General features: G+C 47.4%; 1 protein-coding gene across 1 annotated transcript; it reads right to left on the minus strand.

The window, feature by feature from the left end:
- Positions 1–2505: 2505 nt before the first annotated feature.
- LOC114808175 (butyrophilin subfamily 3 member A2-like) lies at positions 2506–13979 on the minus strand. The gene is made up of 7 exons (XM_039910859.1): positions 13917–13979; positions 10155–10209; positions 9502–9849; positions 6551–6622; positions 6120–6458; positions 3566–3847; positions 2506–2513 (listed from the first exon to the last, which is right to left on the minus strand). The coding sequence occupies exons 1-7, from the start codon at positions 13977–13979 to the stop codon at positions 2506–2508; spliced, it is 1167 nt and encodes a 388-aa protein (XP_039766793.1).
- Positions 13980–15189: the final 1210 nt, after the last annotated feature.

Consider the following 15189-nt stretch of genomic DNA (forward strand, 5'->3'; position numbering starts at 1 on the left):
CCACTGACATGGGAGAGGGGGCAGGGAAGGGGGCCCGATCCCTTCAGGTGTCTGAGAATTATTGATAGAATGGCTTAATGGATAGAGCACGGGCCTGGAAATTAGAAGGTCATGGGTTCTAATACAGGCTCCACCACCTGTCTGCTGTGTAAGCTTGGGCAAGTCATTTCACTTCTTTGTGCCTCAATTACCTCATCTGTAAAATGGAGATGGAAACTTTGGGACAAGGACTGTGTCCAACCCAATTTGCTTGTATTCACCCCAGCGCTCGGGACACTGCCTGGCACATAGTAAGCACTTATTCATTCCTTCATTCATTCTATCATTTTTATTGAGAACTTACTGTGTGCAAAGCATTGCATTAAGTGTTTGGGAGAGTACAACAATAAACAGACACATTTCTTTTCCACACTGAGCTTACAGTCTTAAGAAATACCATAATTATTATCATTATTATTGCCTTCCCGCCTCTCTCTAAAGGACTGTGGCTCCTTCCCAGGTCCTTTACCTTACATATTTTTTCCCACAAAATGATTTTTCCTCAGGAAGTTTCTAGATGAAGTAGACGATCACACCAGCCATCAGGCCCAGGATAGGCAGGAATCCGCAAAAGAAGCAGAAGAATGCAGCTGAAAGAGAAGAGAAGCAGCATGATTTAGTGGAGAGAGCTTGGGCTTGGGAGTCAGAGGATCTGGGTTCTAATCCCACTCTATTACTTGTCTGCTGTGTAACCTTGGGCAAGTCACTTTTTTATGTTATTTGTTAAGCACTTACTTTGCCAGGAACTGTTCTAACTGCTGGAGCAGATACGAGCTAATCATGTTGGACACAGTCCATGTCGTACATGGGGCTCAGTCTTAATCTTCACTTTACAGATGAGGTAACTGATACCCAGAGAAGTGACTTGCCCAAGGTCACACAGACAAGTGGCGGAGCCGGAACTAGAACCCAGGTCCTTCTGACTCCCAGGTTCATGCACTGTCCCCTAGACCATGCTGGTTCTTCACTTCTCTGCGTCTCATTTCCCTCATCTGTAAAATGGGAATTAAGCCTCTAAGTCTCATGTAGGAGGTGGCCTGGGTGCAGCCTAATTAGCTTGTTTCTACCCGAGTATTTATTACAGTGCCTGGCAAATAGTAAGCGCTTAACAAATCTCCCATCCAGCCCAGGATTCTGTCTCCACAGCAACAGGACTTTTCCCAGGGCGCGTGGGCACGTGTCCTGGGTCTCTGCCCCTCGGGATCTCTCCCCCAGCCCCTCCAGCACCCCCAACTCCCCTCCACTGTAACAACCCTACATCTGTTCTCAGTCCTGGTCCTGACCATTCCTGATACACACACAAGGTGGACAAATTGAGACCATTTTCTCCCTTATCTCAAGATCAAAATCCCAAGGAAATCCAAAATCTTTCTCTGCCAAACCCCGGATGGTCTTGTCTGACTCGATCTGAGCCAGCAGCCTGGAAATGAAAGGGAGGACCTGAGGAGAAGTGTGGCCTAGTGGCAGGAGTCCGGGTTCTTCTAGAGCTTAGAACAGGGCTTGGCACACAGTAAGCGCTCAACAAATACCATCATTATTATTACTAATCCTGATTCGACCACTTGCCTGCCTGGAACACTGCACCAAGTAGATGCTCAATAAATACTACCATTACTATTAATGCATATGTACATATCCATAATTTGTTTACTTATAATAATTATTCATTTTAATAATTTGATTAAATTTCTATTTCTAGGTAATTGATTAAGTCAATATGAATTTTATTTAAATAATTATTTTCATTCACTGAAACGATAACTTTATTGATTTATATTACTGTCTCCCGCTCTAGACTGTAAGCTCGCCTTGGGCGGGGAATGTATCTACAAACTACAGTGCTCTGAAGACAGTAAGCACTCAATAAATTCAATTGATTATACTGTACTCTCCCAAATGCTTAGTACAGTGCTCTGCACACAGTGAATGTGCAATAAATATATCTGATTGATCAACAGTACCACTGCTCAGGACTGAGCTAAGCGCTTCGGAGACTTTAGCAGACTTAAATTCCTGCCCTTCAAGAAGTTTACAATCAACCCATACACTGAACTAAGTGCTTGGGAAAGCACAATATAACAATATAAAAGAGTTGGTAGACAAATTCCCTGCCACAATAAGCTTACGGTCCACAGTGGACTAGAGACCCTGAAATACTGGAATTCCCCACAACTGTCCTTTTGCTTATTTACCGTTCAGCTTCCCGATGAGATAAAAGAGAGAGGTCAGAACCAGCAGCACAGCCAGGATCACTTTTGTAGGTGACACCAACCAATCGTCTTCTTTCCTCAGGAAGAATGGATTTGAAATAAACATCCTCATGTGTCATAACCTAGCGATAACTGAGGCCCACCCCACCCCTTTCCCCTTTCCCTGTGCTGTTTGAGCTCTCAGGGGAGGGGCTGGTAGGTGGATTCCTGAGATCCCCTCACCCAGCCCACGTGACCCTTCCCTCTCTAGAAGGAACTAAGTATCTGGGCATGGAAGAAATGACAAGGAGCATAGCCTAATGGATAGAGTCCGGGCCTGGGAGTCAGAGGACCTGGGTTCTAATGCCAGCTCTGCTAAATGTTTACTGTGTGACCTTGGACAAGGCACTTAACTTCTGGGTGTATCAGTTTTCTCATCTGTAAAATAGGTAGTAAGACTTTGAACGCCATGAGGGACAGGGACTCAGCTTGTAATAATAATGTTGGTATTTGTTAAGCGCTTACTATGTGCAGAGCACTGTTCTAAGCGCTGGGGTAGATACAGGGTAATCAGGTTGTCCCACGTGAGGCTCACAGTTAATTCCCATTTTACAGATGAGGTAACTGAGGCACAGAGAAGTTAAGTGACTTGCCCACAGTCACACAGCTGACAAGTGGCAGAGCCGGGAGTCGAACCCATGACCTCTGACTCCCAAGCCCAGGCTCTTTCCACTGAGCCATTTAGTATAGTGCCTGGCACATAGTAAGCACTTTACAATTACCATAAAAAATAAATAAGTAAATAAAAAGCCTGTTCTCCCTCCTACTTAGATGGTGAGCCCCAAATGGAAAAGAGAATGTGTCCAGACTAATTGACTCTTATCTACCCCATCACTTACAAAGGTGCTTGAGACATAGAGAGCAGTTAACAATAATAATAATAATAATAATAATAAATGGTTAAACCGGAGAGAGTAGGTTCGAGGTGCCTCCATCCTGTGGAAGGAGGGATGGGGACAGAAGGGATGATAAGACAAAGTATGGTGACGCTCCCTTCTCTCTCCCACTCAAAATGTGGGACCCCCACAGTCCCCCTGCACCAAGTTGGGGGAGCGGCCAGAAGGGCAGGCCTTGGCTTCTAGCCTCAGTTTCCTGCTCCCTGAATCTACAATTCCAGATGCTCTGGGCTTTGATGGGTTCTTCTGATCCTGAATTCTCATGAACGAGGAAAACGCCACTTCCCCTCCACCTCTCCAGGGCTGTGTCTACACTGGCAGAAACCTCCCATTGTCGAGAAATCTCCACTTGCGGCTCTGCGAGTGGGGAGCGACACTGACCTGTGGTGGAAATCGCTGTCACCTTTCGCCCCCAGAGGAGGGGGTTCCGGACGGAGCAGGACATCTGGCGCACGAAGTGGATTGGGACTGCCACAGACGCGGCCACAACATACAGGCCATCTCCAGCTCGGAGTCGGTGCAGAGACCGCGATGGGATGACCCTCCCCCTGTCGTCTCTCCACTCCAACTCAGGCTCCGGGTACCATCCGGACGACCCACACTCCAGGACGAGCTCTTGGTCCGTGTGCCCCTTAATGTGGAGCCGAGGCTGGATGCCCTCAACTGGGGAGGGCAAGATCAGACAGTCATTTATTGAATGCTTACTGTGTGCAGAGTACTATACTGAGTGCTTGCGAGAGGACAATAAAACAATATAACAGACACATTCCCTGCCCAAAATGAATTTACAATCTAGACAGGGAGACAAACATTCATATAAATAAATACAATTACAGATATGGATATAAGTGCTGTGGGGATGGGAGGGGGATGAATAAAGGGAGCAAATTAGGGCAGTGCAGAAGGGAGTGGGAAAAGAGGAAAGGAGAATGTGGTCAGGGAAGGCCTCTTTTCATTCATTCATTTATTCATTCATTTAATCATATTTATTGAGGGCCTACTATGTGCAAAGCACTGTACTCAGAGCCGGGAGAGTACGATATAAAAGTAGACACATTCCCTGCCCACAATGAGCTTATATCTAGAGTGGGAGAGAGACATTAATATGAATAAATAAGTAAATGACAGATATGGACATAAGTGCCGGGGGGCTGGGAGAGGGGATGAATAAAGGGAGCAAGTCAGGGTGATGCAGAAGGGAGTGGGGGAAGAGGAAAGAAGGGTTTAGTAAGGGAAGGCCTCTTGGAGGAGATGGGCCTTCATTGAGGCTTTGAAGCGGGGGGGGGGGGGAGCGGGGGGTGTAATTGTCTGTTGGATAGAGATCTGTCTCAATCCTCCAGACCACTCCCTGAGAGGATCCCCGTGGCTGTGGGATCCAGAGAGGAGCCGGATCTCCCCAGCCTGAATAGGACTGAGCCCAAAGGCAGGGGGATGGAGAAGAATGGGGAGATTTGTAGGCAGCGCCGTCTGGCATGATGGGATGTTCCTGCTTTAGAGGAGGAGGAGCAGCAGAGAAACCACAGGGGACAAGGGTCACGAGACCATCCTTCCGGCCTATGGGATGTTGTCTTTTGGCTGTTCCTGCTGCCCTGACCTTCTTCAAATCTTCATGACTGAAAGCTTGTTGTGGAGAGCGACTGTGTCTATAACCTCTGTTGTATTGAATTCTCCCAGATGCTTAGTACTGTGCGCACAAGCACTCAATCAGTACCATTGATGAAATTGAAACAGGCCTCCTCATCCGCCCTCCTCTTCCTGCCTTTCCCATTAGTCACTAACGACCCAGTCCTCCCCGTTCACTAGCACCCAACTTGGGTGCCACCAGTGATGTCATCATGGATGGCATCATCATCAATGACATCACCCACTCATCTCACAGACAAAGTCCAATTGGAGCCTCCCTCTTCTTGCCCCAGGATCTTTCACTGAACTTTCCCTTCCCTCTGGACCCCTTAACCCCCATCCTGATATAAACCCTCATCATCTCTCGGCTGGATTAGAACACGGTCCCTTTCCTGGCCTCTCTGCCTCCAGCCTCTCCTCTCTATCGCATGTCAGACAGGGAGCCCATATTCCTTCCGAATATGGCCCAAGGGCCAGAGAAATTGCTTCGGACTCAATAAATGTTCCACAAACCTGGTGATTATTGCAAGGATTTAAAACTTCCCAAGTTCTGACTTAATACTGTCCACGTTAACAGCACTTCCCTGCATTTGAGCATTGACACTCAGGATCACGTTAGAAAAATAATGGGGAAACAGACCTGCTGTGTGACCTCAGGTAAGTCACTTAACTTCTCTGTGCCTCAGTTATCTCATCTGTAAAATAGGAATTCAAACTATGAGTCCCATGTGGGACATGGACTGTGTCCAACCTGATTAATTTGTATCTTCCCCAGGGTTTAGTACAGTACTTGGCATATAGTAGAGAAGCAGCATGACTTAGTGGCTTAAGTACAGGCGTGGGAGTCAGAAGGACCTGGGATCTAATCCCAGCTCTGCCACATCTGCTGTGTGACCTTGGGCAAGTCATTTAACTTCTCTGGGCCTCAGTCACCTCATCTGTAAAATGGGGATTAAGACTCTGAACCCCATCTGGGACAGGGACTCTGTCCAACCTGATCAACTCGTATCTATCTTTGAGCTTAGAACCGTGCTTGGCACATAGTAAGCACTTATCAAATACCATCATTATTATAGTAAGTCTTAACAGACCAGGAATGAAAGGGACCCCCAGAGACAATTTCCCAGGAAACACTGCCTCAAGCAAGGCTTCCTGTAGTCCAGGGTGGGACCCTGGCTAGATGAGTGGATGCTATGCATGTCCAGGAGCAGAAGGGGATTCTGAGTAGGGCCCAGACCATCAGCTTTGCTGCCTGAGAGAAACAACCCCGATTGGTCACAGTGAGAAACAGTCACAGGGCAGAAACACTCACCTGCCACCTGCAGCTCCACAGTGGCTTCATCATGCATTCGCCCATCTCGGAAAAAGCAGCGATATCTTCCCACATCAGACACTCTGATGTCATATATTTTCAGAGTCACGTGTCCATAGCCTACCACTAAATCCGTCCTTTCTCGATACTCCTCCATCTGTTCTCCATCCTGGTCCTGGCCATCTCTATACACGTGCACGGACTGGGAGAATTTGGATCGGGACCACCTCACCTCCATGTGCTCAGTGCTTTTCTTGGGGACCAGGTGACAGGGTAACTCGATGTCTTCCCCTACCAGGGCCACTATGGGTGTAGCAGGTCCAATCACAGTAAACTGATCTAGGAGAAAGGGAGATGATCAGAGACGGGCTGTGGCTGGGATGTCAGTGGAAGAGGAGTCCCTTATCCCCAGGGAAAAGACACAGCCCCACCTGCCCACCCTCTGAAGGCCCCAGGGGCATCCTGAGATGAGTGGCAATAGATGGTCTTCTCGGCTCTGCTTTCTAGAAAGAAATGTTCAAATAGAGGAAATATTTGCTGAGAACTTACTATGTCCAAAGCACTGTTCTAAGTGCTTGGAGAATACAATATAACATAATTGGCAGACAAGTTCCCTGCCCATAACAAATTTACAGTCTAGAGGGGGAGACAGATATTAATATGAATAATTTATAATATATAATTTAAAGATACGTACATCAGTGGCGTGGGGTTGAGGGTGAGGTGAATATCAAATGTCCAGAGATCACAGATCCAAGTTACATAGATGATGGAGAAGGGAGGGCTAGCTGAAGAAAAGAGGGTTTAATCAGGGAAGGCCTCACAGAGAGATGTGACCTTAACAGTGATTTGAAGGTGGAGAGAGTGGTGGTCTGGCATATTTGGAGGGGAGGGAGTTCTAGGCTAGGGGGAGGACATGGGAAAGGGGTCGGCAGCAATATAGATGATACAGGGGCACAGTAAGTTGGCATAGAGGAGTGGAGTGTGTGGGCTGGGCTGTAGGAGGAGATTAGAGATGTGAGGTAGGAAGGGGCAAGCTGATTGAGTGCTTTAAAGCCAATGGAAGGGAGTTTCTGTTTGATGAGGAGGTAGATGGGCAACCAATGGAGATTCTTGAGGAGTGGGGAGACATAGACTGAACAATTTCAATGATAAATGTTGATAAACCCTAGGGCTTAGTACAGTGTTTGGCAGGTAATAAACACTTATCAAATGCCACAAAAAAAATGGTTAAACTGGCCAGAGAGAGTGGATCCATCCCTCAGAAGGGTGGATGGACTTTGGAGGGAAGTGGGGGGAAAATAGGGAGAGGAGGGAGATGATCTCTTTTCTCTCCAAGACACAATCCGGGACTCCCCCACAGACCCAAATGCATGGAGTTGACTGACTGAATGGTTCCTCCTGATCCTCCTTGAGAGGTGTCTTAATTGCTTGTTGTGGACAAGGAATGTGTCTGTTTATTGTTACATCATACTCTCCAGAGTTCTTACTACAGTGCTCTGCACACAGGAAGCGCTCAATAACCCTGAGTGATTGATTGATTGATTGATCGGGTTCCCAGCCCCTTCACCTGCCACAAACCAAAACCAACTTCCTCTTCCTCCCTCCTCCACTCCCTCCTCTTCCTGCCTCTTCCATCCCTGTCACTAATGTCCCAGTCCTTCCCACACACCAGCACCCAGGCTGATGACATCATTACAGATGACACTATCAATGACACATCCATTCATTTATTCATTCAATAGTATTTATTGAGCGCTTACTATGTGCAGAGCACTGTACTAAGCGCTTGGGATGAACAAGTCGGCAACAGATAGAGACAGTCCCTGCCGTTTGACGGGCTTACAGTCTAATCGGGGGAGACGGACAGACAAGAACAATGGCAATAAACAGCGTCGAGGGGAAGAACATCTCGTAAAAACAATGGCAACTAAATAGAATCAAGGCGATGTACAATTCATTAACAAAATAAATAGGGTAACGAAAATATATACAGTTGAGCGGACGAGTACAGTGCTGTGGGGATGGGAAGGGAGAGGTGGAGGAGCAGAGGGAAAAGGGGAAAATGAGGCTTTAGCTGCGGAGAGGTAAAGGGGGGATGGCAGAGGGAGTAGAGGGGGAAGAGGAGCTCAGTCTGGGAACGCCTCTTGGAGGAGGTGATTTTTAAGTAGGGTTTTGAAGAGGGAAAGAGAATCAGTTTGGCGGAGGTGAGGAGGGAGGGCGTTCCGGCACCGCGGGAGGACGTGACCCGGGGGTCGACGGCGGGATAGGCAAGACCGAGGGACGGTGAGGAGGTGGGCGGCGGAGGAGCGGAGCGTGCGGGGTGGGTGGTAGAAAGAGAGAAGGGAGGAGAGGTAGGAAGGGGCAAGGTGATGGAGAGCCTTGAAGCCTAGAGTGAGGAGTTTTTGTTTGGAGCGGAGGTCGATAGGCAACCACTGGAGTTGTTTAAGAAGGGGAGTGACATGCCCAGATCGTTTCTGCAGGAAGATGAGCCGGGCAGCGGAGTGAAGAGTAGACCGGAGCGGGGCGAGAGAGGAGGAAGGGAGGTCAGAGAGAAGGCTGACACAGTAGTCTAGCCGGGATATAACAAGAGCCCGTAATCATTTATCACATTCAGCCCAGCTGGGGCCTCCCCGTTTTTCCTCAGGTATCTCAGAACTTTCCCTTCCCTCTGAGTCCTTAAACCCCCATCTAGTTATAAACTCTCATCACCTCCTGGCTGGATTAGTACACAGACTCCTTATTAGGCTCTCTGCCTTCAGGCTCTCTGCCTCATCTCTCATATTTCAGGCAGGGAGCACATTTTCGTCTTCCAAATATGCTCCAAGGGCCAAGGAAATTGCTCAGGACTCAATAGGTGTTCTATGAGTACTGGTGATTATTTCCAGTGTCTGAATGATCGCAAATTCTGGCTTAGTGCTCTCCGCATTAACATTACTACCCTGTACATTTGCACTGATCTGCAGGATCGCTCTAGAAGAGTAATGAGGAAACAGACCAGAGATGAAAGAGATCCACTTCTTTTTTTCTTTCCTTTTCCCTTTCCTATCTCCCTATGTTCTCTCCTTAAATGTAAGCTTTTTTCAGATTGCAAACATACTTATTTTTACCCCAGCACTTAGAACAGTGCTTGACAAATAGCAAGTGCTTAACAAATACCATAAAAAAAAACACTGAGAAGGTTTCCCAGGAAACACTGGCCCAAGCAAGGCTGTCCATGCTCCAGAAGGGGAGAAAGGGCAGTTGGGTGGGCCCAGGTTGTGAAAACTCATGTTGGCCACCGACCCAAAGGGGATTCTGGGTAGAGCCCAGACTTGGCAACGCTGCCAGAGAATGGGTGAGCAATGTCACAGTGAGGAATAGAGTAGAAGCAACTACTCACCTGCCACTTTCAGTTCCAGAGTGGCTTGAGCGAAATGTTCTGGGCTTCTAATGAAGCAGCGGTACTGTCCCTCATCAGACATACGGACATTGTGTATTCTCAGAATCACACGTCCGTCGACGATGGAATCTCTCACCAGCGTCGTTCTACCTTGATACTCCTCCATCTGCTCTCCATCCTGGTCCTCCCCTTCATCGTATAGGTGCACGACATTGAAATACTCGGACCTGGACCACCTCACCTCCATGTGCTCTGCATTCATCTTGGTGTCCAGGCGACAGGGTAAGTCAGCATATTCCCCAACCAGAACCACAATCGGTTCAGCCGGTCCAATCACGGCCAACTGAGCTGTAACAAAGGGAGGCAGGCAGAAAGCAGCTGGCTCTGAGGTCCGGGTGGGAGGGGGGAGACACCCATTTCTAGAAGATGAGGACCCTCCTCTCACCCTGAGGAGAGAGGGGATAGATATTTCCCTCAGCTCTGCTCTCTGGAGAAAAATATTCCCACTGAGGACAGTTTTCTTCCTTTGAGAATTCCCAGTGGAGCCCATAAGAGAGAGAGAAGTTACCCTTACCTGAAGACTGGGGGGACAGCTGGAGGAAGATGAAAAAGGAGATGAGGCAGCCAGACCCAGAACATTCTGGGAATCTCACCATCTCTGTCATTGCTTGGAGCAAACTCGTGGGAACACCAGGCTGGGATGGTGATCTAGGGGCCAAGCAGGAAGGAGCCTGGGGGAGAAGACATCCACAGTAACTGCCCTACAGAGCCCTTCAGGGGCTAATGTCCTATGCTGTCTCTGGTCACCACCCCAAGGTGAACTCCCACACCCCGGAACCACAGAGAGTGACCTTCTGACCGTGCTGATTCCCAGGTCAAAGAGTCCTTCAGCGCTGAGAGAATCTCATGTCCCCTAGAGGTTGTGGCAAGGCCAGTGGGCAGGGGAAGAAGCAGGTCCCAGCCCTGCGCTGGGCAGCCCTTAGGGGAAGAATGAGAGGACCAATTACCCCAGGCCTCTCTCCCTAAGACCCTGCCCCTCCCTAAGGCACCAAATTGTCCTGGAACTATGGACTCCTAGAATTTGTTCCCCCAGAGGTAGGGGTTAAGAGATGGAACTGCTGCCGTGCCAACAGGTATTCGGCTCCACTATCCTGATTCTGCTTCCCCAGGGCCATCCTGACTGGGGCTGAGAAACAGCAGGATACTCTCACCCCTCCACAAGGGGTCTCCGCTCAGTCAAGGGCTATCCGTCTGTCTGTCTATCGGGCTGTTCGATACAGACCAGCACACAGCCTTCCAGATGAATCACACCTGCAAGGTTCCGGCCTGGTGGAATCTGAATCCATCCCTCCCCTGCCAGAGCCTCCATCACTCTCAAGGACAGAGGAGAATTTATTGAGCATTTACTGTGTGCAGAATGCCTCCATCCCAAAATCCTCCATAGCTGCCTCCATCCACCTATCTCCTCATAGACCCTCTCCCAGGGCCTCCCCTCATCCTCCCTCCAAGATACTCACGTTTCTGTGTCTCAGGAAAATGACTCGGGGGTCCGATCTTCCCCGCTCCAGTCAGCTGAATACAAATGACCTGAAGGAAGTGGATTGCCTGAGGGGTAGAGGGTTTGGGGGCCAGGGTCCGCAGAGAGTGGGGAATATTCCAGAACCAGTGCTTCTGTTCCTCTCTCCTGCTCCTCCAGTCAGAGGAATGACAGAAGTCCAAGGCAGAAATTGGACTCTGGACTGGATACCCCACCACATCCTGCTATGACACAGAAGGAAGAGTAGTTTTAAAAGGAAAGTAACAAAGTCCTTTGGATACTCTGACCCAGACTCAAACTCAGAACTTGTTGTGCTAGCTGAGAATTGTCATTCTCCCATGCCAAGGCTCTGAGTCAGCGAGGGGCCCTTTCGCTAACCTGCCTGATGCTAGGTGAAAGGGAAGCAGTGAGAAAAGCTACAACTTCCTTCTCTTCCCTCCACCCATCCCTTATGATTACTGTACTTAGATTTGTACCCTTTATTCTCCCCACTCTCAGCCCCAACAGCACTTATGTCCATATCCGCAGTTTATTTTAATGTCTGCCTATCTCTGTAGACTCTAAGTTCCTTGTAGGCAGGAAACAGGTCTACCTACTCTGTTAGACTGTACTAAGTGCTTAGTATATTGCTCTGTACACAGTAAGCACTCAATAAATATGATCAATTGATTGCAATTTTCCTGGTCCACTTGAGACGCAGAGTGGGCTAGTAGAAAGAGCAGAGGACGGGGTATAGGAGACCTGGGTTTTAATTCCGGCTCGGACTTTTTCCTGCAGGGGGACTTTGGACTAGTCACTTAACCTACCTGTTGTATGATGTTGGATTAGTCACTTAAACTCTTTGGGTCTCAATTTCCACATCTGTAAAATGAGGATGAATACATGTTCTTCCTCCTATCTAGACTGGGAGCCCCATGTGGAACAGAGACTGTATCCAATCTGATTATATTATATCTACCTCAACCTCAGCACATAAGAAACACTTCTTTGATCAGTCATTTGTACTCATTGAGCACTTACTGGCCTAGTGGCAAGAGCACGGGCTTGGGAGTCAGTGGTCGTGGGTTCTAATCCCGGATCTCCTACTTGTCTGCTCTGTGACCTTGGGCAATCTCTTAACTTCTCTGTGCCTCTTTTACCTCATCTGTAAAATAGGGATGAAGATTTGTGAGCCCCAAGTGGGATAACCTAATTACCTTGTATCTACCCCAGTGCTTAGAACAGTGCTTGGCATATAGTAAGTGCTTAACAAATACCATCATTATTATTACTGTGTGCAAAGCACTGTACTAAGCACTTGTGAGAGTACAATATAACAGACTAGTAAACATGTTCCCTGCCAACAAAAAATTTATAGTCTAAAGTCTTCTTAAATACTATCAGAAAAAGTGGAGGGGGGACCCCAATAACAAGAATCAAAAACTCACTGAAAGTTGTGAACCAGCTAGGCAAACAAATACAGTGGAAATAAAACATAACCGGGAATGACACTTTGTACTCCATTCCTGCTCCCTGGATCAGAGGCTGAGAGGGTCAAAACTAACATAAAAAACTCTTCCCCTGGAACCCAGTAAGCTTTCAATAAATACTACTGCCTGCTTTGCTTGATTGATTGTTTGGAAGTTGATACTCTCTTATAGGAGATGAGATAATTGCCAGATATGAAAATAGCCCTCTGTTGGAACAGAGGTGACATTAAGTGGAAGTTTCTGGCTATTGCAGCACCCATAGGTCTTGCCTGAGGAATGGATTCCCCAGTTTGTGTCCATCATCAGAGGGACCAGAAGGAGGAGGAGAGAGAAAAAGAGGAGGGGGAAGAGGAGAAGGAGAATCAATCAATCTGTGATATTTATTGAGTGCTTACTATGTGCAGAGCACTGTACTAACTGCTTGGGAGAGTATAATACCAAAGATTTAGCAGACAGATTCCCCACCAATAACGAGTTAGGAGAAGGAAGAGGAGAAGGATAAGAGGAGAAGGGAGAGAGGAGAAGTAGTCTAAGTAGGCGGGAGATACCACTCATTAAATGATTGATTACTACTAGTAATATTACTATGCCTGCTACTCCTTAGTACAATGTTGGGCACATAGTAAGTGCTTAACAAATACCAAAATAGTAACAACAACTACAATGATAATACTAATGATAATAAAAGTTGTACTGCCTGGTCCTGCTCTAAACCAGGGCCCACATTCCCATGCAATCAGAAACCCACATATACCCTTACCTGGGTTTATCAGTAGGGAGAGAGAATAAACGCAACCAAGTAGACATCTTGCAGCTCAAACAGCTTCATTGGATATGGAGTCTTCTCCTCCTCCCCTCTGATGGAGCCCCGAAATGAGTCAGTCAATTAATCAATCAATCAATGGTATTTATTGAGCACTTACTGTGTGTAGAGCACTGTACTAAGTGCTTGGAGCAGTACAATATAACAGTCAGTAGACAGGTTTCCTGCCCCACAGTGAGTTCACAGTCTAGAGTGAGAGACAGATTGGGCAAATCACTTCACTTCTCTGTGACTCAGTTCCCTCATCTATAAAATCGGGATTAAGACTGTGAGCTTCACGTGGGACAACCTGATTACCTTGTATCTACCCCAGGGCTCAGAACAGTGGTTGACACATAGTAAGTGCTTAACAATTACCATCATCATTATCATTATTATTATTATTCTATAAACATTCTGCTCCTGGGTCCTCTTAGCCTTGACACGTGCCTCTTCTGTGTCCTGCTCAAGGCTTGCTGTGCCTTGGTCACAGTTTCCACTGCTCTAATGCCCCGTTTAAAGCACGAGTCACGACGTGTCCATCCTGTGCAGAGAAGTTGGGGCCCGAGTCTGCGTTCTTCAGTGATAAGGGGAACATTCTGGTTACATTCTGGCTGTGCAAAACTGCTTTTCCTTCAGCCAGGGTGGCTCCCTTTTTCACCTCCTCCATGCTCATTCTCAACATATACACACCTTGGATAACTTTCCTGCACCCAATTCTAAATCAGTCACTAACAACTACATCACTTCTATTCAAGGTGCCTGACTGCACGATTCATGAAGGGTTATACGATCTAAAAATGCTAGCGGGCACAAGGTCTATGACAATTCAACAGTTCTATTGTTAAGGCATTAACCAATATTGGAAATTCATCTGTGGGGCCACAAGACCTGAGAGTTGCCAATAAATGTAGAAAAGACCCAAAATGGGAGCTTTCTGCTCTGTTCATCATCAGCAGTGGTATTTACTGAGCGCTCACTATGTGCAGAGCACTGCACTAAGCCCTTGGGAGAGTCAGCAGTCAGCAGACACGTTCCCTGCCCACAATAAGCTTACAGCCTAGGGGGGAGATGGATTACTACAAATAAATAATTCCACCCAGTTCTCCTTCCTGCTAAAATCCCACCCTCACCATAAAAAGTGGGCACTTAGAAAAGTTGTCCTTTGAGCTCAAAGAATAGGGAACCAATCCTGACTGAAAATGCAGGATCCAGATTTCCTTCAAAACAATAGCTGAGACATGACTAAAATCATGAAAAACACTTAGAATTATACTGCCTTATGGTCGAGAAGATGGGAAGACAGCACAGCCTACTAGAAAGAGCATGAAGTTGGGAATCTGGACACTTGGAATCTGGTCCAGGCTCTGCCCTTGACCTGCTGCGTGGCCTTGGGTGAGTCACTGTACCTCTCCGGGCCTCGGTTTCCTCATCTGGTATATGGGGATAAACTGTTGCCTCTCCTTACGTGCTTGAGAAGCCGTGTGCATAAAGTGGAATCATGCGGAAAAATCAAAGCCCTGCACCAACAAGGCATAACAGGAATGTCTTGGTAGGAGGTTAAAAGAACATAAAAAGCAAATGCAGTTATCAAAATCAATTTCCCCTTAATAATGATAATAATAATTGTGGTATTTGTTAAGCACTTGCTATATGCCAAGCACTGGCATAGGAACAAGATAATCAGGTCTAAGTAAAAGGGAGAACAGATATTGGATCATCGGCCCCAAAATGGAAGAAAAGCTGGAGGTCCCAGGGAATGCAACTTGGGAGAAAGTGTAGACTTGGGATCCATCAGTCCCACTGTAGAATGAGACATCTCCAGCCTCGTAGTGCAGGTAGACCACCACCCGGAAAAGGGTTAGAGTTACAATGAGAGG

Source organism: Ornithorhynchus anatinus, chromosome X5 (genome assembly GCF_004115215.2).
Source record: "Ornithorhynchus anatinus isolate Pmale09 chromosome X5, mOrnAna1.pri.v4, whole genome shotgun sequence".
Taxonomy (NCBI): Eukaryota; Metazoa; Chordata; class Mammalia; order Monotremata; family Ornithorhynchidae; genus Ornithorhynchus; species Ornithorhynchus anatinus.

Bases quoted from the DNA above. Each gene is read 5' to 3' on its own strand.
- LOC114808175 (XM_039910859.1), bottom strand. From the start codon at position 13,979: ATGGAGGAGGTGAAAAAGGGAGCCACCCTGGCTGAAGGAAAAGCAGTT. The intron at 6,623-9,501 runs GTGAGTAGTTGC...ATTTCTTTCTAG, and splicing joins TCTGGAACTGAAAGTGGCAG to AAAGCAGAGCCGAGAAGACC. The intron at 6,459-6,550 runs GTGGGGCTGTGT...CCTTTCTCCTAG, and splicing joins GGCCTTCAGAGGGTGGGCAG to ATCAGTTTACTGTGATTGGA.